The sequence below is a fragment of the Cladophialophora carrionii genome, assembly GCF_000365165.1.
Source record: "Cladophialophora carrionii CBS 160.54 unplaced genomic scaffold supercont1.15, whole genome shotgun sequence".
Taxonomy (NCBI): Eukaryota; Fungi; Ascomycota; class Eurotiomycetes; order Chaetothyriales; family Herpotrichiellaceae; genus Cladophialophora; species Cladophialophora carrionii.
Genome location: NW_008481822.1, coordinates 27,783 through 52,399, shown reverse-complemented (window position 1 = coordinate 52,399; position 24,617 = coordinate 27,783). Strand labels below are relative to the sequence as shown.

General features: G+C 55.2%; 6 protein-coding genes across 6 annotated transcripts; 2 read left to right on the top strand and 4 right to left on the bottom strand.

Moving 5' to 3' along the window:
• Nucleotides 1-273: 273 nt before the first annotated feature.
• On the bottom strand, nt 274-2,397 carry G647_10391 (uncharacterized protein; the record flags this gene model as incomplete). Its single annotated transcript, XM_008726382.1, has 2 exons — nt 274-2,235; nt 2,296-2,397. The coding sequence occupies 2 exons, from the start codon at nt 2,395-2,397 to the stop codon at nt 274-276; spliced, it is 2,064 nt and encodes a 687-aa protein (XP_008724604.1).
• A 2,619-nt stretch (nt 2,398-5,016) lies between these two features.
• G647_10390 (uncharacterized protein) lies at nt 5,017-6,004 on the top strand (the record flags this gene model as incomplete). The annotated part of the gene is made up of 4 exons (XM_008726381.1): nt 5,017-5,062; nt 5,119-5,167; nt 5,233-5,690; nt 5,745-6,004. 4 exons carry the CDS (start codon nt 5,017-5,019, stop codon nt 6,002-6,004), a joined length of 813 nt encoding a protein of 270 aa, XP_008724603.1.
• A 2,556-nt stretch (nt 6,005-8,560) lies between these two features.
• G647_10389 (uncharacterized protein) lies at nt 8,561-10,841 on the bottom strand (the record flags this gene model as incomplete). The annotated part of the gene is made up of 3 exons (XM_008726380.1): nt 8,561-10,575; nt 10,628-10,674; nt 10,753-10,841. The coding sequence occupies 3 exons, from the start codon at nt 10,839-10,841 to the stop codon at nt 8,561-8,563; spliced, it is 2,151 nt and encodes a 716-aa protein (XP_008724602.1).
• Nucleotides 10,842-11,832: 991 nt separating this feature from the next.
• G647_10388 (uncharacterized protein) lies at nt 11,833-17,471 on the bottom strand (the record flags this gene model as incomplete). Its single annotated transcript, XM_008726379.1, has 2 exons — nt 11,833-11,902; nt 11,965-17,471. 2 exons carry the CDS (start codon nt 17,469-17,471, stop codon nt 11,833-11,835), a joined length of 5,577 nt encoding a protein of 1,858 aa, XP_008724601.1.
• Nucleotides 17,472-18,141: 670 nt separating this feature from the next.
• G647_10387 (uncharacterized protein) lies at nt 18,142-19,836 on the bottom strand (the record flags this gene model as incomplete). The annotated part of the gene is made up of 2 exons (XM_008726378.1): nt 18,142-19,643; nt 19,698-19,836. The coding sequence occupies 2 exons, from the start codon at nt 19,834-19,836 to the stop codon at nt 18,142-18,144; spliced, it is 1,641 nt and encodes a 546-aa protein (XP_008724600.1).
• Nucleotides 19,837-21,970: 2,134 nt separating this feature from the next.
• Nucleotides 21,971-23,631, top strand: G647_10386 (uncharacterized protein; the record flags this gene model as incomplete). The annotated part of the gene is made up of 3 exons (XM_008726377.1): nt 21,971-23,201; nt 23,267-23,349; nt 23,410-23,631. The coding sequence occupies 3 exons, from the start codon at nt 21,971-21,973 to the stop codon at nt 23,629-23,631; spliced, it is 1,536 nt and encodes a 511-aa protein (XP_008724599.1).
• Between the last annotated feature and the right edge of the window lie 986 nt (nt 23,632-24,617).

Below are 24,617 nucleotides of genomic sequence, written 5' to 3'. Positions count from 1 at the left end.
TATATCGTGTTCATTTCCAAAAGTACGACCATCGTGACCTCCGCCAATGCGCGCGGTATGGGAGGTTATCTACATCAATCAACCTATTCGTATATCCTCATTCACCCCTTACCCAACACGCACGTTCGCTCATGGCGCTATGTTGCTGGCTCCTTGGACCGCATGGACACAAAAACCATGTGAAAAACGCGCGTCGGGCCCATGTAGGGGTATGATATCTACACACGGACATGTACGCCACGTGCGCGCGCACGCCGCTGTTCGTTCTTGTCTTCAGATCCATCGTCCCCGCCTCTGGTCTCGCGCGAGATCCCGCGGGGGAGGATCAAAATTCAGTTGTAAGTCGTGCATTCGAAACTCCTGCCCAGGCTGACGGGAGTGAGCTTCTGATGGTGATGATGTTGATGAGGGCACCAATCTAGATGCTGAAGTCGTGTGCTCCGCGCTTTCGATAGGGACGGGCGCGCGAGAAGTGGAGGCAGAGGAGGTTGTTGGGTCGAGCACCCAGAAGGAATCGCGTCTCAAGAGTTGCACTTGCTCGCCGGCTGCTTGGGTGACGATGGAACTGACCCGGTTGGACTCTGGCGGGGGGATTGCGCTTAGCGTCAAGGCTGTGGTTGTGCGAGGAGGGCCGGCACCGGCACCGATGCCGTTGAGCGTGCCGTCGTGGTGGTGGTGGGCTTGTGCATGTGTCTCTGTGCTGTCGGCTGCTGCAGATGCCGCGGTATATCTGAACAGCAAGGGGAGGGTTGATTCTTTCCAGACAGCCATGTGCTGTTGATGCGTGGAGAGGATGGTGAGCAATAGCCCTGCGAGGCCCAAGACGGTGAGCGCCAGCGGGTAGGTGATCCACTCCCAGCGGACAAGGACCACGGCCTCACTTTGCAGTGTGGTGCCAATGGCGACGCTGTCCTGGAGTTGTTGAAACCGGCCCGTCAGTGCACGTCCGACTCCGTCTACCACGTCGCTGAAGTCGCCGTTCCCGTCGATTGCTTGTTGGCCCGCGGAGCTCCAGGGTCCGCCATACGCCTGTGAAAAGCCGGTGGAGTCGAAGTCCAATGCTCCCCCGTCAGAAGGGTTGGGGTACCAGTACCCCGAGTGGCTGTACGTGGTGTTTCCCTCGAGGGCGATGCGCAGAGCCTGGATGAGCAAAAAGGCTCGCCCTTGGGAGTCGTCGTTCCCAGCGTCGTAGATGGAGTAGTTTGTTCCATTGATGGTGACGTTCCAGCCTGTCAGAACCCGGCCATCGGGTTGGCCTTCGCCTATAAGTATGGTGCCGTAATTTGTGGATGTCGCATTCGAGACTAACGCTCCGTTCCTGACGGCAGTGTCCATTGTCCGAACACAAGGAGTGAAGGCGCATTCTGTTGCCTTCTGGACCACGACTTGGCCAAAGTCTGCGGTTAGGTTCAAGTCCAGGTAACCCATGGCAAACAGTGGAGAGTCGATACCTCCATAGGACTTGTTGTCCCAACTATAACCCCAGTGGCTGTCAGGTGTCGGGTCAATGTTCAGTGGCCACACCACGCGACGAGGGTAGTTAACGGACCATTGGACACTACTTCCCAGTGCGAGGTCCAGCGAGATAGAGATGTCGACGGGATTGCCATTGGGGAAAGAATACTTGGGCGTCCAGCTGCTGGTGGAGGAAGTGTCGTTGCTTTGAGAAAACTTCTCGAGGTGCGAGGTGAGGTTGATACTGTACGGGTCTCCGCTCAGGTTGACTTTGGCTGTCATGTCCTGGCAGAGCGTACACATAGCAAGGGTGTTGTATGCCGGCCATGTGCAATTTCCACTAGAGCAGAATGGAGGCGGTACTGCGCCTGCGGCACCGCCAAAGGCGCCGATCAAGGCATTAAGAGACAGTCCCGAGCCTCCCAGGTTTCCAATCACCGGTTCGTTGTATGAAGTTGGGGTACGGATCGAAGCTGGGTCGGAAGCAATGGGGGTCTCCCGGACAACAGTGTTCAATACCTGTTGCAGGAACGGCTCGAAGCCGAGAGCAAGGACGGTGACCAAAGCAGCTAACAGAGCTCGAATACTTCCTCGACGACTCAAAATGAGCATAGCTGAGCCGTAAGGACCACGACTGGCCTCCTCAAACGCGTCGACCGTGGCGAGGGGTCGTGGCTTGTCTATGAACCAGAGCCACTTCTCCTGGCGAAGTGCAGCAGCAACGACAACCAAGAGTGCAGCTTTGGCAAAGCTTGCAAGGAGTGAGATGATTGCGTTGATCTGTGAATCCAATGTCAGAACGACACCAAGCGAATCGAGGGCGTTGCAGAGAGCACTCACATTCAAGCCATCTGGCAGGTCTGGTACCCGACGATTGTCATACGCAAACAAAATGCCTGCGATTGCAGCAAGTATGCATACGCATAGCAAGGCTGCTGACATTTCCCACACCCAATTATCCAAGCTCATACGAGTCCACCATGATGGTCGCTTTTGGAAGATCTTTAAAGAGCTTGACTGACCTACATTACCGGTGTGAGTGCTGGATTGACTGCTGAAAGATCGATCCATCTTCACAAAGTTGCGCCAGTCATTGGGTTTCTCAGTGCTTGTTCCACCAGGTCCATTCGCTGCCGGACGCCATAGACGTCGGTATATATTAGAATACATCGCTCCAGGCTTCGCAGGTGGAAGTATCTCAGGCGTCCAGAGAGGAGCTTAATATGCAAAAGACGTGGCGATCAAGGCCGTCAGCCACAGGATGGCGAGATGGAATACGAAGCATAGAACAAGATGGGGCGGAATTGGGTCGGCAACTGCGCTTGGAAGCGACGAAAGCAGCTCATTGCGCATAGCAACATATCGAACACTCGACGACTTACCATGATGCCGTTTCCATTGTCTGTTTCATGTGTCGCAGAACCACAAAGAAATGAAGACAGTGGATGGAATTGCTAAGCGCTGGCTGCCATCGAGTCTGGGGAAGGCTATATTTGGGCGAGACCGTTGGAGTGGTAGGAGATGATAAGGCCTGGCCCGCGTGGGCCGCTTGGAGGCCTCATCGCCATGATTGTATTTCAGGCTTAGCTAATGCAAGGCTGGAGGCTGAGCAGTCCGAGTCATGGCTTTGGCGAGGCACACAAGTCCGAGAACTCGCCACGGAGGCATTATCGCTGGCAAAGTAGCGCCTGCCATGACGACGGACAAGTTGCAGGCAGCGTGTACTCGTAGAGAGTAGGTCGGGAAGGGTCGCCAAGCGGGTTCATCAATTTTGGGGCGCTCCGTACTATCACCCGCCGTGTGTTTTCTCCTGACGACTCGCCCCCTGCTCTTCAGTATCTCGATGTCTTCTCTCGCCCGGTTCTGCCGGAGCTCATCGTCGGCAAGGGGAGTACGTAAATGATAAGACGTCAATGCAGGAGGGACCTCGTACAGGGAGGAGGATGGACGCGGTCCATGCAAGTTCATGGGCAAAGAGGTAGGCCGCGAATGAATGGTCGAGTTGTCAATCATTTCTGCAGAAGCGCAGGAGACACGCAGGAGGGTGCGGAGGGGTCTGCAGTCACTGTACGTAAAGAACTGAGGGGCAGAGCAGTTGCGTCAACGGCACATGTGCGTGAACGAGGCGGACGATGAACAAAGGACGATGGACGAGGGACGGTGGGAATTATCCACTGAGAGTATCCAGACATGCAGCCCCGAGCTGATCCCTCTGATCCCTCACATGGCGGCCAGGGCACAAATCACTCGGCCGGCAGGTTGCGCCTTGTGAAGAACGATCGACACTGCTGTTGATGCCCAACTGGCCGCCCTCTCACACTCGCCTCAAAGTCACTTCACTTGGCCAACACCGACCAGCCCGACGCGGCTATCGTCACTTTGGCCCGTTATCTAAGGGCCGTTAGCAACTCGGCTACCGCCCAGTCGGTGTTTCACTCTGGCCATGATGGCATCCTGGGTCGATCAACTGGTTCCTGTTGCCAGTTCCCCTGATTCTTCCTGCTTCCCCGAGAGCGTTTGTCTCTTTTGAACTGCTTCTTCCTCTTGCTCCGCGCAAGGCCGCCGCTCCCAGAAGACGGTGCCCCGGCTCTCGCTCGCGGTCCCATGTAACTCTACCATCTCGCTTGACCATCTCTGACCATCCTCTGACCATCCGTGTGGCTAATGCGTAATAGTTTCGCCTTGGTCAATCCTCTCCTCCCGACGTGGGACTCGCTGCCTGACCACCATCACTTTGCGACTAACTCGTAGCTCGTACCTGTGGAAGTCAATACCCAAACGTCAGTACGGAGGACCCTGTCCTGCTGTCCTAGTCTAGCGCACCCACTTGTCCCACCTCGACGGCAACCCGAAATGCAGGGTTTCTGGATGGGTTGATGTGCAAGCCACGGCACACCCCTGCCGCAGGCTCGCAGCCCAGCCTTCCGAACTGGACTCTCACAGTTCCTGCTTCAACTTTTTCCATCCATACATTTGTATGCTCACAGTTCCCCCCTCTCTATCACACATCCACGATCGCTTTGGCACTTCCGATATACGCATTCCATTATCAGAATCCCGCTCCATTACGACCTCGCCGACGACAATTGTCGCCCACGCCGTCCCTATCAACTTCCCAATCCATCCATTGCGACTACCTCCTGTGCGCAAAGCGAATTCGGCCTGGCTCTTTCCCTGCGGCGTCCTGGTCTCAACTTGAATAACATCCCACTTCACTCCCGACGTGCCAGCCTCGACTTTGAGGTTCTGGGCCGTGTTGTCTAGCGCTTGTTTATCCGGCGAACTCTCACCCGATCGAGGCCGAACTCCTTTACCAGACGAGCAAGAAAGACATCGGCGCAGATTGCAATTCGAACCGCGAAAACGAGAACCAGATCTCCCGTCCGTGCGCCGTCCCAGTGGCCTGGATCCTTCCTCCGTCATATATTCCAAGGTCGCCCGCACCTCGGGAACTGTGTCCTGCCAACAGGTCGCATCTTTCACCAGTTTGCCGAAGCTACAGCTTCACGGCAATTGGCAACGGAATAGCATACTTTGTGATCGGCCACTCGAGCGTGCGCCATGGCGGACAAGATCTCCATCACCATATGCGGCGACGGTGGTTGTGGTGCGTTGAATTGCTCGTTGAGAGTCATACACTGTCCTAACCTTGTTTCCCTGCAGGCAAGTCGTCCATCACACTGCGCCTGGTGAGGTCACAGTGGACTTCAGAGTACGTTACCGCCTCTCATGACCTCCAACGTCGGTCGCGTCCGTATACTGATGGGCTGGCAACAGATATGACCCTACGATCGAGGACTCATACTCCGTCACACGAACAGTCGACGGCTTGAACTACTACCTGTCCCTCACCGACACCGCCGGGCAAGAAGAATACCGCAGTTTATGGGCTGCCTCGAATCTGCAATCAGACGCCTTTCTCCTAGTTTACGACATCACCAATCTCGCTTCCCTCGAAGGCCTCGCCTGGTTCCTTGACATGATCGATATCGAAGCCGAGAACAGGGTGGAAGAGAACCAAAGACTGCTCCGGGAAAAGGGCTCCAAAGTCCGAGGGAAAAGAGAAGAAGGCTGGAAATTCCCTCCCATCAAGATCATTGCCGGCAACAAATGCGACCTGAAAGATGCCAGGGTCGTTAGCAGCAAAGTCGGCTGGGAATGGGCCAAGAGCAAAAACTGTGGCTTCATGGAGACCAGCGCTCGGGAAATGGTCAACATTGAGGAAACCTTTGCCCGTAAGAGGCGCTTGCTCCGGCATGTCTATGACCACGGCTAACGCTTTTTCACAGTAATTGTCCGCAGAGTCGTCGAGGCACGGAGGCAACACGGTGCTGGTGGTGGCTCATTACCTCACCAAGCGCCCTTTGCCTCGAAGGGCCACACACCGAATGTCAGCGGTGCCGGCGCCTCGGCTTATCAGATGCCCTCGTCGATGCAAGCAAATCGCCCACAGACGAGTCCCAACACCCTACCGGCCACGGAGAAGTCCGGTTTCGACGATGACAACAATCATGTTCCCTGGTGGAAGAAAGTCTTCTGCTGCCGCTGAGCATCCGGTCCTCGGCGGAAAGACCTGTAACATCTGTACAACATCGGCGGCTGTCTATTGTTTGTCCCCGTGACGATACTCCTAGGGGAATGCTTACTTGAGCATGGTATGAGAGCGCCTTCACACCCGAGACAGCAAGGCTGGACCACGACAAGATCGGGTCGAGCACCGATGGCCGTCGCCCCAGCACCACGCCCTTTCTGTTATGGTGACGTCCGGAAGACCGCCGGCGTCGTTTCGTCACCGCCTTCTTCCAATCACACCGTACGTGGATGGTGTGAAGATACCAAACTCTGGTCTCAACGACTCCATCAACCACAACCTTTTGTAGCATCGGCTCGGTTGCAGATGTCAGCAAGCAGCCGACCAAGCGAGCAGATCAGCTCGGTCTATTGACAGATTTAGCGAGTTTAGCGTACATTATTGTGTCCAAAATGATGTATAACTTCAGAGGGAGAGTATTAGTAGAGAGAACCGAGCCGCGAGGCCGAAAAGTGGGCGTTGGAAGAGAAGATGTCCATCAATGTACATTCCATCATGTTTCACTATGTAATGTACCTGTCGCGGCGATGGTCACAACTCTGCGATGGATGATGCCTGGAAGAAAGGCTGAGATGATCATGTACAGGTTAGTGTGGGAAATAATGTATTATTGACTCGACGAGACGGGAACTTCTCGACATTAGTTCACAGTCTTCATACATGACCGTGTGCTGTTAATCGTGACGGCCGATCTTCAGCAGCTCGGACGAGGAAATTCAAAGTCTAAAGTTCAGTTCAGTTCATGAGACAGCATCCAGGCCTCTAGGATGTAAACAAGTATAATGGGTCTCTGCTCCAAGTACCGCCTTCCTACGCTGTGATGCTTCTCGGGCAATAATAAACCTGTAGAGGGTACGGAGGAACCATCCACTCAATCTCTATGTATTAACCCATGTATAAACAATCAGAGGATGAATAAATAAACGATGTATGCTCTGCTCTCCCTTCCTCTCTCCCTTCCTCTCTCCCTTCCTCTCTCCCTTCCTCTCTCCCTTCCTCTCTCCCTCGCCCCCTTCTGTCTGTGAGTCACCACGACCTCTCAAGAGCATTAATTCCCCCCTCGCTCTGGAAGTAGGCGTGTATATCCCACTCAGAGAGTGAGTAATATTAAGCGCCACGAGTAAGTGGGTGAGTGAATGACGGACTTTCAACAAGGTAAGGAGGAATAGACGGACGTGACACCTAGACGGGACAGGGACATGCATGGAGAGATGAACAAATCGCAACTCTTCGCTCGCGCATGCCTCGTAGCCTCCAAAGCCCTCTCCGTCCGCGCGAATTGTGTTTGGATTGTGAGGGTGATGATGTCGGATATATCTGTTCTGACCTGTTCTGGTCCCGGTTTGATCTTTCTCTACGTGCATACACCGTACTGTACGTAGGCCATTTGTGCCTGTTCCGTCTGGTTCGGTCCCATTCAGTCTGGTCGAGTACTCGTATAATCGTCCGTGCCATCAGGTCCACTCGTCCGAATAATTGGCGTGGCGTGGTGGTGGCGTTCGTGACTCCGTGACGAGCAGAAAAGACGGGAGGGTTGTACTGTGGTGCTATGGCACCGCGACAAGCCGAACAGGACGGGAGGGTATACATACTATGTTGTCTTCAGAAGAGGGCGGCTCCGAGGCTCGTCTTCAGCGTAGACGCGCCAACCTTGTTCACGGGTGATTGTGTTGAGCTTTCGATGGGTTGAGTGGCCCCTGCGTTTCAGGCTGGCGCACGCTCCATTGGATGGGCTTTAAAAGAACGTGGAAAACCCCAATCGAAAGGTGTGTTGAACAATCATCCTGCCTTGTCGAACCGTACTGATTCGCAGGCCCAAGGAGAATGTGGACTTGGTCGTTCAGCGTCGGCCATGGAAGTGGAATTGGCGATTTCGTAAAGTATTCAACATCGACTTGGCTTGCTGCTTGCTGGGGTCCCGCGTCATTTCGATAACGCTCAGTAACTCGTACCGCATGTGATAGATGTCATCTCTGTGGTTGCTGGCTCGCTTGGTTGTAAACTGGTCCTCGCTCCATGCCACGTACACACGCGCACAAAGTACCTTGCTCGTCTCTCCTCCTTGTGCACATATCTTATATGGCGGCATCCCCGTCTGCGCATCTGCATATTCCATGACTTGTGCTCGTCTTCAACCCTCGGAATTACCGTGGTATGTATGCTGCCCGTTTTCACGTCCTTCTTGGTCTTGTCCCCTCCTGGGTGCGGTATCCAAATTGTTCGACCCCGAGTATCTCAGGAAGAGGCGGCTTCTGGGCCACACATCGGCTGCATTGCATCTGGAGGGTTGTTCTGATCTGTCCTGTCCTGTATCTCGGTCCTGACGGTGTGATTTGTAGGGTCGGGTCGCTGATTGTGATTGTGATTGAGATTTTGGATCTTGGCGTGCCGTGGTCGTGGCCGAGATCGAGATCCGCCGTTTGATGCGCCGGGTCCGCTTCGTCTTCTTCTTCTTGGCCTCTCCAGGCAGTAGTTACAGGGAGAATGCAAGGGTAGGGGGGTATTTGTGGGCTTTTAGAAACGGAAGGGACGGGTGATTACGGCCGCGGGCGCGGGATAAGGCTCGGGTTTGAACACAGCACAAGGGTCCGAACAAACGTGTATGCATGCATTCCAGACGTGATACTCCGGGTATACATTTGCTGTGCCCTCAGATTGTGTTTGCGGTCCGAACTTCCCCTGCGCTCTGGATGGGCCAGTCTTGCTCGGTGTTCGTCTTGGGGGAACAGGCATCGGAGCCAAATGGTCTGTGGGCAGTGTGTAGCGTGCGCCGGCAACGTGTTGTTGATCTTCGAATCCGTAAACGGGAGCATGGACGTCATGGGCGTTGCGCTTGACCGTCGCTGAGGTAGAGGTGGAGGAATATGCACAGGAAGACATCCTGTGTTCTTGACCGATGTGCCTGCGCACGACCGCCCCCTTCCGCAGCACCAGAGTGAATTTCTTGGACTGCATCATCGGGAGGCCGGACTTCTGGCTCATGTGAAAAATCCGCTGCAATTGGGCGATGTCGACGCCAATGTCTTGCTCGGCAATGTGCATGAGGATATCGCTGGCGTCGCTGCCCTCTGTGACGTCGCCGTTTTGACGGACCCGGACGAGGTTTTTGACGAGAAAGGCGGCGGTGCGCGCATCCCACAGGCCGTCGCGGGCGTGGCGAAGCTGAGGGTGCGAGAACAGGGCCGTGGCCTTTTCGAGGATCTGCCTGTTCGTGGTCTTGAGGCTGAGGAAGTAGATGGCCGCGATCAGGTGCGTCGAGAGCGTGTAGGTTCGAGCCGGGGTGGCCGACGTCGTCGTCTCTGGACCGGTCGCGGCAGAGTCCGGCAGCGGCCACGTCTGGGAGAGGAGAGCTTCGATGCTAGCCAGGGCGCTCTCGAGGTCGGTTTCCGTATCACCGCCTGATAGCACTATCTGCGGCAGAGGCCTCCCGCTATAGCCTGGCAGCAAGGCCATGACCTTCTTTGCCATGTCGGACGCATCGGCCGTAAGTAGGGGCAGGTTTTCCTTGACCAGGTAGGTGAAGGTGTGCAGATTGACGCGAAGGAGCAAGAGGCGTTGCGTCCGTTGCTGACGACGGTCCTCGCGCTGATTGTGCGTCGCTGTGTGCGAGATCGAGCTCCCGTGGTATGCGAACCGGTCCAGGACGGTTTCGAACTTCTGCAGCTGCGCCGCGAGCACGAGTCTCTCGACGAAGGACTCGGATGGCAGCTCTTCCACCCCGGCTCCCCGGTAATGGACACAGTTGACGAGATGGTGCAGCGCCCAGTTCTGGATCTTGGTGAGGACGGCTTCGGCGTGTGTCAGGTCGAGAAACGTGTCGGGGACGATGTCGAGGTGGCCTTTCGTTTCCGCATCGGTGGCGAGTCTCAACAATGGAGGGCGTCGGTCGTCGAAGCAACTGGCCTGAAGGTCCAGATGGTGCAGCAGCGTGCTTAGGTGTGGGATCAGGGGATCATCCGACGCGAGCGAATGGTCAAGCTGGCACTTCCTAAGCAAGATCAAGCCCTGGTCTAGATGCCAGATTGCCCGCTGGGATTCGCCGAGCAGGGACTCAAACGTGTAAAATATCAAGCTACAGACGAGCGCCACGTCCGGAGACGCATCGGGTCGCGCGAGGTAGTTCCTCAGCTGGCGGTGGCATCTGCTGATCACGGCCATGGTCTTCACGTTCGCGACCGGCGCGAGACTCGTGGACGGAGTCGGCGTCTCATACTCGGTCCCGGCCAGCTCCCCACACAGGTAGTCCTTGTGCAGCGAACTAAGCGCGACCAATGCATTGCGGATGACGGGCTGGTGGTTGGCACGCTGCAGGATTAGTTCTGTCCACAGGGTTGGATCTGTGCAGCTGGACAGATTCCAGGCTGCTTGACAGCAGAAGTAGTGGAGCAGCTGCCGGTCCGCCTGACTACCGGGGACCTTGAAGGGGATGCTGTATGCCGCGATCGAGGCCGGCTCCAGGGGCAGCGGCTGCGCGGACAGTCCACGGCCACCTCCTGGGTAACCTTCACACTTCCTACTCGCGCGGAGACCTGTGGACTGCGTTAGCCCGTGGTGGTCGAGGGGCTACGGTGCCAACCTGACAGCGTTGACATTCGGGCTTCTGCTCGTCGCACTTCACCCGTCGGGCTCTAATCGCCGGTGGTCAGAGACAATGGCTGGGAGGACGGCCAACTCGCCTAACTGGATGCCCGCGTGGAGACACTTACTTGCACGTCACACACCCGGACCTGACCTTTGGTGTGCTCTTGCGAGCCTTCTTATTAGATGCTATGTTCCCGTCGAACATCGTCCCCATGATGCCAAGTTGGAGGAGCGAGAGCCGTCTGATGGAGAATGATTTTACGACATGCTGTGGGTAAGGTATTAACTTGCCCTCCGTGCTGCTGAGGCCAGGCACAAGGGGAATGCCTCGATTGCTGGTACTGTAGCCTCGGATGGGAGGCCTGAGGGTAACTCGTAGGGGGAGGGGGCCCGGTCCGACGTCTGTACAGCCTTGTGACGTTCCTCGATCCCCCCCTGTCCGGCGCACCAATGAGGCGCGGCAATAGCAACTTTAAATATACGAGCATCGACGCCTTGCCATGTCGAGCGCCACGTCTGCTCATCCGAGGTTCGAGGCATTTATATTTTCTGGGTTATAAAGACTCGGAAAACTCCATGCGAGGCCCGAGCTCCAAGCGCCTGCTCTCGTCCCGCCGTCCCCGGCTTGTGGACTCGTATCAGATTGTGCAGATGTCTACATAAAGCCCGTGACGCCCGTCGACGAGCAGAAGTGATGACAAGCTTCGGTAACAGGGCACAAAAGAACACCAAGCCTCCATCACGAGTGCGGACGATATAGAAGCGATCCGGAATGAAATATCTTTTATCGGAGCATTCCAAGCCCATGCCGAGCAGTAGCAAGCAACACGGTGACACCAGTATCTATACACGAAACGACCCTATGGACTCCACCAAAGTTCTGTCAAACTAATACATTGGGAAGGAGTCTGGTCTGAAGATATACCGCGTGCTGCAATCGTATGCCACGAGCGTCGAGGATCTGGGTTCTCCCGTCGGGCGGCGTCAACATAACAAGATGGCGGGCCCGGTGCTCCCCTTATCCGCCGTGCGCTCTGCATGCGCGTCTCGCTCACCATCCGTCGAAACCCGACCCTGGGTTCGTTGTACAGACATCCGGATTGCTGGCATTGTACTCGAGTAAACTTATATGCTGGAGCGTTTGTCAGCACAGTCAGAAAAGGCTTTTATCCCAGCACGATGCCCGAGATGTGGCAGAGCACTCACTAGATTTCGATCGGGCTTATCTGATCGAACGGGAACAGCCAATTACCTCCAGCCTCGACTTTCTCAAGCCTAGCCAAGGGCGTGTGTCAGTGTGGATGCTCTCTGTAGGTCTTCGGCGGATGAGGACTTACCAGTCATAAGGCCACACCACAAGATGTCCCTGGACGCAACCCAACAACTCCTCTGCCTCTTCGATGCTCAGAAGATCGTCGCTCGCGCTGAAGTTCCCTCTACTCGACCTAGTAGTAGCTCTTCTGCGTCTGCGACTACCCCCGCCTGAATTCGCCGTGGTTTGGGTGGCGTTTTGATTCACGCCTTCCGAGTAACCTACAAAAGGCCCGGTTGCAGTCGGAGGCGTGCCATTGATCGTGGATTTTTCCTTTTCCGCCGCCGTTGAGCTGGGGCTGCTGTTCGGAGGATCGGTGCTAACCTCATCATCGTCTCCGGTGGCGCTCCCTTCGTCGGCGATCGTTTGCCCTTCAGGCACAGTCTGCAATCCCGCCCTCTCTGTAGCCAATGTCTCCTGTCGGTGGAGATTAGGTTTGCCCTCCTTTTCGGCCTGTGCCCGATTCGCCTCTGCCGCCCAGATACGCAGCTTCTCCTTTTCGGGATCGGTCTTTTCATCCTTGGATCTCTCGCCGAGGGCATTCTTCAGCTTTCCCTTGATCTCGTTTGTGCGCTTTTCAATATCCGACGGTACATGTGCCACGGCCTTGATCTCGGCCACGGGATACCGAGCTCCCACCCCCGGTGGACCGCTCGAAACTTCACCGCCCCTAGAAGGATCAGTAACCTTCTGCTCTGCAGGCATGTCATTCCCTTGCAGTTGGTTGAAGCGCTGCTCATATGCCAGGTATTGGTGGTAGTCTTCCCAGTTGCGCACTTGATTGTCAGGCATGCAACGGAAGACGCTGCGATAGATCTTGGTGTTGTTTTCTGCCACCGTATGCCATGTGTCGAAAAAGAAGGCATCGTGAACTGGATCAACCATGCAGTCGCGATCGATCAGTGGCCGTCGAAGTTCGTTGATCAGGGGATGGTGAGCACGGACCGAGTCTTTTGAGGTTGCTTTGGCAAGTACGGGACCTCCAATGTCTGAGTCGTCTGATGCCGGTAAGGGAGGCAGCTGGGATATCATAGGCAAGCCCAACTGGTGCGTGCTCATTCGCTCTAAAGTGGGTTTCGGAGGTAGTGGGGGATTGGGCATCTCCATCTTGGCCACGTACGAGGTCAAGCGAGCGTGTTCACCACGTCTCCTCGGCTCCGTCAGCGTAGCTCTGCCCTCAGAATCAAGGTCTGACACTAAGACCTCCTTATTGCCCCGAACAATCGTGGTGTCCCTTCCATTTCCGAGGCCAACAGCTGTAATTGCGGCCATTCTGTCGTGTCCGAATCCCTTCACATCATCTTTGTGGTGAGGATCACCAGTAACTCGCGGATCTTGAGTCACGCCGGCTCGCTTGGATTTGAGATTAGGATTGCCTTCTTGCTCCCAATCCACGTCGTGATTGAAGCTTCTGAATTCTTCGACGCGCTGAAGCACGTCCTCGTGGGACTCGGCTCCTCGTCCATCATCCAACGGTCCCAAGACGTCATCAGCTTCCGATGAAGGACTGTGGAAGGTATCGTCGGGAGACTCTGATCTGAGAGACTTGCCCGACGAATGCGTTTTATGACGATCCGCCTCCATAACTTGTGCCTCTTCCATGATTTTGTCGACGTCAAGTCCAAGGTGCTCACGCATCAAGCGCATGCGCAATGTATGCGGAAATCGGCCCACTTGATAAGGCTTGCCATTCATCCTTGACCAGACCATATCCGTGTCCCGCACGACAGCGGCACATTCGGAATCGCGATTTCCAAGCATCGATCGCTCGTTGATGTTTGCAGAACCGATGATTGCGACTCGGTCGTCGACGACCATGCATTTGGCGTGGATGTAAAGCTGCTCGGTCACCAGCGTCTTGCGAGGGCCAATTCTGCCCCATTGACGAAGGGCGTAGAACTGGATGTAATCCTCCGGATTGATGCCCACAGCTTTCAGCCGACCGAAGATGGAAGACTCGCCACGGCAGATACTGCGATACTGATATTGCATGATAAGTCGCACACTTGTTCCGCCTTCTTCTTCCACAGTATTCTGGAAGCCGGGGATCAACGGTATGACAACAACTGCCTTCCATGCTTCGTCGTTCTTGCTGGCGCGCGTGATACGTTCGACCAGGGCGTCGCCGATCTTGTTGTGTACCACGGTGCTCTCCGTTTCACAGCTGGAGATGAAGAACTGATTCTCGATGTAGACGAAATGCTCCGACTCCTCGATCATCTTGATGTACGCATTCATGATGCTGTGTTCTGTCTTGTCTGGTGTGCCTAGCGACCAAGGCCCGGCAGAGCGACAGATTTGCACCTCACATGTCCCGTCCAGGCCGAGGGCTTCCAAATCAGCCGGATTGAAGTCCGGTGGAGGCAGCAAGAAGGGGGTTGGTCGCGTAGGCTTTCGTTGTCGCAGAATGTAGTTCCAGCGCTGGACGAAGTGCCTGGTCAAGTCGCGAGCCGGTTGTCCGACGACTTGCATGGAAATGTCGTGCCAGGGCATTCTGGCTACCCTCTGACGGTCGTACATTTCTTCATATGGTTTGTTAAGCGCATAGAAGTCTTGGATACGGGGATTAGAGTAATCTTTGCCTGGCCACAATTGACAGTGATCTGCATCTCTGGGTTCCTCACTTGGTTCAAAGCCGGTCGGCTTATCGTCAATGAGCGTATGTTGTGGAGTGTCCCATCTACCGAAGCATAGATCAATGCCGCCCACAAAAGCAACTGTGTGATCGACAATGCATACCTTTTCATGGTGGGCCCAGAAGAACGTGTTCTGCCGGAATTGATTAGGTGACCGTTGCACGAATACGTTGGGATGAAGGTCGAGCAGAGAGAATTTGGTGTACTGGGAGTCGATCGGGATGGCCGCATCGATATTGCGGTAGACGATAACGAAGATCTTCACACCTTCCTCTGCCTTTCTCTTCAGTAATCGATCCAGTCGCCATTTCTGACTGATGGCGGGCGGGCGTCTCATGTACAGTTCGGGACTCAACCACCAGTCGTGAATGTAAATGACATCCTTGGCTTGATTCAGAGCGCGGGAAACCACCCACATGTGGTCTCTGCCATCAACAAGCCATTGAGCAAAACAATTCGGCCTTACTGGAGCGAAGCTGTCGAATCTGTTGACTTTGGCCCAGGGCGAAGCGGCGACCAGCTCTCGTATCGAGTCCTCAAACTGCTGTAGCTGACGCTCGTTGTCAGAGAGGAGCTTCAGCTTTCTCTCAGAGTTGATCAGCTTCAGTCGGTGGTGTTGGGGATGCTTCGCCGACTCCTTTGCGAGGCTGGCCAGCTCCTTTGCACTTCTCTGTTCGGTCGATCGTAACCTTCGCGGCTGTATTTGGAAATCCGAGTCGAACAAGAAGACGTCGTAGATGTGCATCTGTTCGGCCGAGTCGACGCACACGACATAGCTGTGCCTGACCAAGAACCACTTTGGCGAATGCCGTTTCTTGAACTCGCCGGCATTCAGGGCTCTGAAATCCAGGCCCTTGGCGGAGCGGATGAGCAGGAGCCCTTCTTTGCCATGCTCACTCCCTTCCGCGGCAAGACGCATGCCGAGGGCCGAGATTTCTAGGAACCTGCACAGGCGATTGCTTTCAGGACGGAAGAGCAGGAACTGTATCATCTCCCTCAGATATCTTTCGAGGCTCTTGCGCTGTCGTTCAGCGAAGGCTTCTCGGCGCGTACCTGCGGCCGTAGTAGGATCTGGCAGCCCTGCTATACTTGACTTCCTCCTGTTCGGGGTGACGGCTGGTCGAGTTTGACTTTGCGGAGTCGGCCTTTCTGTGTCTGTGGCGGTGCCTGGCTCGGTCTCATAACCTGCGTCAGGCTCGTCGTTCACCTCAGGTTCGTCAGCGAAGAGCCGGAGAGACTTCAGATATGGGAAAACGTCCAAAGGGAAATGCGGGAGCTTCTTGCGCCCATCACTCCTCAACCTGAGTCTCCCAGCGTTATATGCGCCTTTGTACTTGATATGCAGCCTGGAGAAGTCACCTAGAGACCGCTTGATGACCCACTTCATTCGATTGGCGCCGTTGCCATATTCACATTCAATCTTGAAGATCAAATGTCGTAAGACTCTGTCCTCATCGGACTCCTTAAGTGCTTTGTCGTCTCTGATTTTGTTGTGGTCGACTTCACTATCGACAATCTGGACCTTGAGCTGTTCCAAGAGTACGGGCACCCTCCTCTGATTGCGTTCATCGCGCTGAAACATACTTGCGAGCATGAGGGCTGCAGGGGCTCCAGCAGCTAATTCTGCCAACAGAGCAGCCGACCTCACATTCTCCGGAGTGGGCACCTTCTTCTTCCTCTGGCCAAGTGTCCTGATACTATTCTTGAGTTGGCTCCATTTCGCAGCACCCAAGGTCGAACTCCGCTCGGCCAGTAGCTTCCGGCGAGACGGCGTCTTCGGAGTCTGCTCTGCACTACTAGCGCCTTCGCGAGACGAGCCGATGTTGGCAAAACTCAGCAGAGTCAGTGGTCTTCGTTGACTGCCTTCAGGGGTGGTGTCGCCAGTCCTCCGTTGAGAGCCGCCATAACTGAGCCCTCGAAGCGGATGACGTGGTTTCCAGCTGGTGTCCTTGGACAATTGCTTACGCCCCTCGTCTTCAGACACTCCCTGCGGGAAACTGACCATGTCAGTGTCGGTAGCTCTTCTGGTCAGCACACGAGGTCTTTCAGAATCAGAGTTGGTGGGGGCACTCGCGAAGCCTGTCCGTATGGGGCTGTGAGGCGACGATGGCGCTGTCTCAATATCATCGAATCGCTGTAGTTTCCGGCGTCTCCTTCGAGCAGTGGCACGTGAAGTGTAGTTCTCGGCCGCACTGCTCTCGTCCGCGTCAGCGTCTGCTTCAGCACCGCTGTCCTCCTCTAATGTAGCACTGAGTCCAGTCTCATGGCGGCCAGGTACCACAAATTGGCTGTCAAGGTCCTTCCCCTCAGCAGAGCGTGCGCTTGCCGAAAGCCCACTTGGAGACCGTGTATGGCTGAAGGAGTAGCCTTGAGGTATGGCCAGCGCTCGGAGCCTAGCATACAACGAGTGTGGTTTCTCGTGCTCGGAGCCATCATTTGGAGTTGCCTGGGGATTATTTTGGGATCCAATCTCTTCCGTATCACGTGAGAATTGCACGCTCTTTCTGCCCGCTGTGGGCGTCCCAGTCCCATGCAATGCCGTATCCGTACCACCGAGTTCTTTCCCACCGAGCGTGGGTTCGTTCGTCGCACTCCGGACGAGGTTCGATCCGGAACCGTAAGGATTTCTCACTGCGCTGTTGGTCCTCGACGATGTAGAGAAAGCGGTCAGGATGTCTGGCGAGACATCTCGAGGGGACGTAGCGGGCGGAGTTGGGCTAGAGGCGGATGGGTAGGTAGGCCGCTCGTTCGTGGTTACGGCAGGGCCGGGCTCTCCGTTGACAGTGCCATTGCGGTAAGAAGGAGTTGTTTTCATTGCCACGCCGTTCCTCTTGTCGTTTGCCTTCTCGGCCGGCAGTCCTGCCCCAGCCTGGATCCTCCCTATTGCCTCTGCCATAGCCTCCGCAGGCTCGCGAAAGCGCGACCAAGGCAAGACCTAGGAATCGTGATTCCTCTGCCGTTGCCGGCCAGCGGCTGCTGTCAAACCCAGATCAGCATTATCGATATTCGTGTACCGCATCGACCTGGGCTCGGTGTCAAAGAAGGGGCAAGAGCCAAGTGAGCAGTCGTGCCAATATCTCGGGTTTGTATTGGACAAAAGTTGCAAAGAGTTCGGAGAGGAGTCGACGTGGGGCGAGCAGACGCGTTGGACCTGGGTTAATTCTTGTCACGTTTACACACGTGGCATCACGGACGGACGTGGTCAAGTAGGAATCATAGAGAGCTACACCAAGTGACCGATTGACAAGTGACCAGCGACGACCTTCTAAGCAGCGCAGTCCGCCAATGCTAACTATGAGTGGAGAAACGTCAACAGGGCAGCTGGGCGGCGTTGGCAAGCGTTGGCGGGTGTCGCTTACCGCCAAGCCGGGCCTCCCTTTTCATTGATCCACACATCCACCGAAAGTAAATTGCGTGTGAAGCGTATCTAGACGATGGAGCACAAGGCTGCCACCTGCATGAAGCCTCTAGTCGATGGTCAGCGGTATGGAGAACATACTAAGGAAAAGCTCCGTGTGGTTGCATCCAGTCGAGCCAGGGTCTGGCGTGGCATTTATATCTAGTCTTCAAATGTCCCCTGCATAGTGCTGCCACCAGACTCCCATGCAAGCAGCCACGACCAGATCGCACATCTTCAAGCCCTCATCATGGATAATAAGCTTCCCCAGCTTAGCGCTCTGGCCCGTGAAACCCCCTCCAGCCTTCTCTCGGCCCAGATCAAGGCTCATACGACTCTCGTTCTCCGACCGATCAAGCTGAGGAGATTCCTCCCTAGGAGATTTCCAGTCATCGTTATTGTCGCTGATCGACAGCTGCTTCCGGGCCTTGTGTGTCAAAGCTTGAAAGCTTCTCCTCCATTGCTCCCGACTCGAAGCACTTTCTGGACGGGCAACGGGCACGTTGGATGACAGCTCGGACAATTCGCTGCCTTGCCTCTTGTGTGGTTCCCTTAGCCGATTCGTAGCCCACGGCAGATTGAACCGTAGTTCGGCCACATCGGCGGTAACTCCTGCCATTGACGGATCGGCCCCCAGCAACGTCTGTCGACATCGTAGGCTCTTCCCATCCAAGCCATTGCTAAAAGCGCATATTCCGTGCCAGGGTGATATGAATGCGTAGGCCCGACGCGCTTTCCTGTTGTTCGAGAAAGGTGAAGTCGCGACAGACTCGTCGGAGTTGCTTCTCCTTCTAGTCACCAAAGGCGTATCCTGGTTAGGTGTCGACAAGTAGCCGACCTTCCTGCGGAAACCGCTCCCACTTGCTGCATCCAGCTCGGCAAAGTGGGTATATCCTGGAGAAGTCAATTCTATTTCGACTTCGTGCAGAGGCCCTCCTGCGCTGTGCGGGATTATGCTTCCGACGTTCCACTGGCTTCCAGACGCGGGATCCCTTCTAATCAGGGTCACCCGTGGGAAGTCAGCCTGTGGACGGGAAACGACATTCCCTCCGAGATTAGTGGGTGAAGGCTGCGAGGGCAGAGGAATGGGTGCACGGGTCGGCAAGTCTTGCTCAGGCTCGACGTTTTCTGGCACGCCGGCGTGAAGCAAGTGCGGTCCCTGAACGGGCTTTCTAGCCAACCTAAACTGTCTTCGCCCTTGTTCAATGGGGTCGGGAGAAGCAGTGTCCTCGTCACTGATGGTCTGCAGGGGAAGATCGAGGGCTGGTCGTGCTGGGAGTGGTCGGGCGCCCACAGGCCTGCGCGAAGTCGCAGATCCCGGGTTTGGGTCACCAATGTCCAGCCTTAGGTTGGCGCCACGCGCTGCATATCGCTGTGCTTGAGTTGCTGTTCCGGAGCCCGGTAGGGGTGGCTGATAATGCGGGTAACTCTTGGGCGGAGTCGGAGGTCGCTGAGAAGCAGGATAGTTCGCAAAGGGTGTGGAAGGAAGAGGTTTCCTCCGGATCGGCGAGACCCCATTGCTGGATCTTTCTGCCGCTCTCGCGGCTTCGAGAGAGTCTCTCAGCGCGTCATCTTGTGGTCTTTCGACATGAAGGAAGTACAGACTCGACTGGACCGCCTCGATACTTATGGAGGCTTTGGTGGGTGGTTTGAGCGTTGTGAGAAAGACATCTGGCAGATCTCAATGTATGTCCTTCTCTTGTGCGACTCCGACCGTGCTCTCACCTTTGCTGCCGGGCACCCGGACGATGTACAGCACAAGGGGGTCATGGACTTGGTGTGTTGGGTTTCGTGGGTAACGAGGCGGATTCGCAAGGAGGTAACTTAGAGAGGATATAGACTGGGCTTCAACAGGCGCGTTCATCTGTGCCAAAGTGATCAGGAATATCTCAGTCTTGCACAGGCCTGGCAGATGGGGATCGGAGGACAGTCCAGCATTATGTGTGGCGCCTGGGCAACAGGCACAGTACTGGGTACAGTTGAGGCCACTTGTAGTATGAAAGCAACTGAGACCTTGCAGCCTGCGGTTTGTACTGTGTCTCTTGTTTGTGGTGGACTAAAATAGCCGTTTCCAGGGACTCGGATGACGCCAATTTGGGCGGAACAATATCGGGCTTCGCGGCCCCCCAGCAGCAACTGGAACCACCGAGCAGCCACCTATCGGGGTAACTAGGTAGTTTGCAGCCAAGCCCCGAGGGGCGCATTGAGTTGGGTAAGCTCTCAGCCACGAGGCATGGCTTTTCTGACCCCAGACCAGGCAACTGAACACGAGATCAGTAACACCCGCTGTTCTCTACGTAGCTCGGATATTTCCCAAGACCAATAGCTTTTTGGATCTACTTGGCTATAGTCCATGCAACATTTCCAACGGCTTGATTGCGAACTGCAGATGGGAGGCTAACCTGTGCGAGGTATGGTTTGTGGGCACAATTAGAGTGGTCCACGTGCCGTCTCTCTCGCTCGCTCTTCCACTCCCTATGAAGGATTCTGCTCTACGTCTGTCAGAGTCCTGAAGGATGAATACTTGTACCTCTTGGATTATTCCACAGAACCAGGCCATGCCCTCGATGCCCATAGCCATAATTAGCAAGACACCCAAAGAGACCTCAGCAGGCATCATTTGGAAACGGACTGTTGCCTCCTTTTCATTGACCAGTGCCCCTAGTCGACGCAGGACTTGCCCGTGATACCCATTCCCCAATCTGAAGGAGTCGCACTGGGGAAGACTCCCAGTCATCGTGTAGACGGGTGAATAAGAATTGATCCCGTCCAGACTGTGAATCCCCTGCCGCGTGGGTATTGTATTGGACAACCACAATCTCTGCCAGTTTCAGGAGAAACTGCTAGCTTGGTAAGCATAGGTCGACTCATGATAGGTTCTACCCTCTCCCATGCGGCCTCCTCTGCACACAGGCGAGGTTGGCGCCGAGCAACCTGCAGGTCTTCGAAGGTTGGGAAGTTACCTGGATCGTAGGCAGCGTCGGGAAAGGAGCGATATTTCACGGGGTTTCTGATCGGGGTCGAGGGGTCGGTTCTGAGCTTTTGCTTCTCAACGACGCTGTCAGATTCAGGCAGAATAATAACTCGTGTATCTTCTGGTGATAGCAGGTCAATTTCACTTCGCTACACTGAAGCGTCATCGGATAGATCTAGCTTCATCACCCGCAATAAAAAGATCCGACTCTTCATCCCTCATGTGCGCCTTTTCTCACGATCTCCTGTTGTACGGTTCAGGCAGATACCGATACTGCGACCTCGTATAACTTTTATAGGCGACTGTGATGTCCGACTCGTTTACAGTATGAGTCCCACCACAGCATCTTTGCATAGATCCCCTACATCATGCCAGCACCCGCTCTGCAAAACTCGCGAGTGGCATGAACGTCGCTGCTCCGGTGTTGATACTCAGAGAACTTCGCTCGACGCTCTCATGGGACGTTGGCAGCTTCGGTTCAGTAAGGGCCACTTGCCGGCGCACCGCCGATCCTCCACCGAAGTCAGCCGTTCGGGATCCACAGGCCGATGCAAATCAACCAATAATAACCGGTGGTTTCCGGCTTATAACTTTTAGCAGCTCTCGGCCGGCGTCATTTGACCCGGAGGTTTTGCGATCATCCCCACACTTTGTGTCTGATACCACGATCGAGGATCAACCATGCCATGGATGGGAAGGACAAACGCAGCGTCATTCCTGCGATATGGCGCTAGGTGGTCACCCGCCGACAGGAAGAGATAAGGGACTTGGTATTTCTCGCCATTGCCTTAGCAAAAGTGAGTATGAAGTATTCGAAGTTCCCTCGTTGTTCTCGAATGTGTTCCATTTACATAGTACTTCCACGGCTGCCGTGAGCACGTGTGACATCAATATTGCATCAGCTCGGAGGAACTTTGTGATACCACCCATTGGAGCATATACGCCCGCGCAACCTTCGCCGGTTGACTTCCAGCCCTGACGACCCGCCTCGCTTAGTCCCGGCTACACTGATCGTGTCGACAAGATGGCCGCCAGCGATAACTCCAGTCCTACGCGCGACAAGGGCTCCACGTCTGTCCTCGACCCTGAGAAGCTTCACCACGATGAGACCCCGAACGAGGTCGACGTTGTGACCGCTTCTCAGAAGGACGTCGAGTCGCTACCGGCCATTGACCATGCCGCCGAAAGCCGCTTGGTTCGTAAACTTGACCTCTACATCATCCCTCCAACGATGCTTCTGTATCTCGTCTCGTTCCTAGACAGAGTTAACATTGGCAACGCGAGGCTCTATGGACTGGAAGAAGATCTCGGACTCCATAGCTCTCAGTACCAGACAGCTGTCAGCTTGTTGTTCGTCACCTATATCATCTGCGAGACGCCGAGCAATTTGGTCATCAAGAGGTTGAGGCCAAGTCGGTGGATTGCTTTCATCACATTTGCCTGGGGCGTCGTCGCCACTTTGACCGGCGTCGTCCAGAGCTATGGAGGCTTGATCGTCTGTCGTCTGCTTATGGGCGCCCTCGAGGCTGGATTGTTCCCCGGTATGACGATTTACCTCACCATGTTCTATGAGAAGACCGAGATCGCGCTACGCGTCGGCTATCTCTTCGTGTCTGCTGCCTTGGCCGGGAGCGTCGGTGGGCTGTTGGCATACGGTATCGGCTTCATGGACGGCGTCGCAGGTCAGGCAGGCTGGAGATGGATCATGATCATCGAAGGCCTCCCCAGTGTGGTCCTGGGGATCATAGTCTACTTTTGGCTCGCCGATGAACCCGAGACAGCATATTACCTGTCCCAAGAGGAGAGAGATCTCATGGTCGTCCGGAAACGGCGGCAGATTGGACACACGGACTCCAGCGATTTCCTGCATAAGGAAGATGTGATCAAAGCTCTGAAAGATTGGAAGGTCTGGGCATTTGCCTTTGCTCAGTTCGGCGCCGACACGATGCTCTATGGCTATTCCACCTTCCTCCCAACCATCATCAAGGGGCTAGGCCAGTGGTCAACGGCAGAGACTCAGGCGCTCACCGTGCCGTGCTACGCACTGGGAGCTCTCACCTACCTGGTCGTGGCTGCGTCTTCGGACAGATTCCAGCGGCGAGCGCTCGCTGTGATTCCCTTTGCCGCGATCAGTATCATCGGATACGCCATTTTGATTGCCGATGTGAGCCCTGGTGTACATTTCTTTGCCTGTTTCTTGGTCGCGATGGGGTTGTATGTCACCGTCGGCATCCCTCTGGCATGGCTGCCATCAAGTAAGTGCCCCCCTCTCCCTTTGTTATCATCCTGGCTAGTACAGTAGCTCACTCATATTTCCTAGACAACCCGCGATATGGGAAGAGAACGACTGCCAGTGGTATCCAGCTCACAATTGGGAATGCGGCGGGAATCATGGCTCCTTTCGTAAGTACTTTGCAGATATCCCGCTGGCTGGCACATGCGTTGTACTTATCAGACTACCAGCTGTACAAAACCAACGAGGCGCCTCGATATGTCCGCGGCAACGCTGTATCGCTGTCTATGGTTGCGATGGCTGTCCTCATCTATGCTCTCATGGGCGTCTATTTCTCGACCCGGAACAAGAACCGTCGAGCTGGGAAAGAGGATTCCAAGATTGCTGGGAAGACGGAGGAAGAGATCGCCGAAATGGGAGATGAAAACCCGAGATACATGTTTACGTACTGATGGTCCCGAGATCTGGACTGGTCCTATGAGTATGTGGCAAAGTTGGATGGATCTAGCGCTCTTTTGCCGTTGTCAAACTCGGCCGAGATTGACCTGAGATTCGATTTCGCACAGCCGGCGGCCAAGTGCAAAACGAAAAAAGCACTGTCTAAATTACTGACTCTGCGCTACCTCGACTCAATCAGAGCGAGGTTGATCGTAAGGGACTCAAAGCTTGCGAAGCTACGGTATTGACCGCTCATCGTCCACACTGACCTCTAAGGCCCCACCTATCCAAGCAAGAGGTATTGCTTGAGGCTGCGAGCACATTGTCGGTGTTAGATCCATACTAACCTGAGATCCGACATGCTCGCTGTCGAATCCCTGAACTCTCCTGACCGACAACCTGACCATCACTCTCGGCTTTCGGGGTTTGAAGAAGATAGCATCGAGCCCGGATAAACTCCCTCGCTCAGGCATGTTGCGCATCTGCAGTCACCGCGTCTTTTGTCAGATGCCACAATTAGTTCGGGGGTTTCACCCTTGCCACCGCTCAGCCAGCACTCGAAGACAGAAGCCACGTCGATAGGCAGCAAAGAGCATGCTGTCGTTGGAAGCCCGCTTGCGTCAAGCTCCCGCAGAGAAGCCTACAGTCGCGGCTCAGTTCTCTGTGGGCCGTTTGGCCTATTGACGTGTCACGAGATCCGTTGCCTGTGTTATAGTGACCTGGCAGGATTGGTTCGCCTCTGTTGCCTAAGCACAAAGTTAACCGGTCTAAATGTTGCACACAAGACATGATTTGTTGGATACAGGCGCCCAAGTTGTGTTGTGCTTTGCCTTGGTCCTCCCAGCCCTGCCACGCTTACGGTACTCGTACCACTCATCAGAGCTCTGCCTGATATCTGGCAACAACGCAGTGAGCCAACACAGAGGAGGGTCCGCTTCAATATCCCCGGCAAATCACAGCGGCGCAAAGAACGGGGCGCTCGTGTGGTAATCTGAATCCT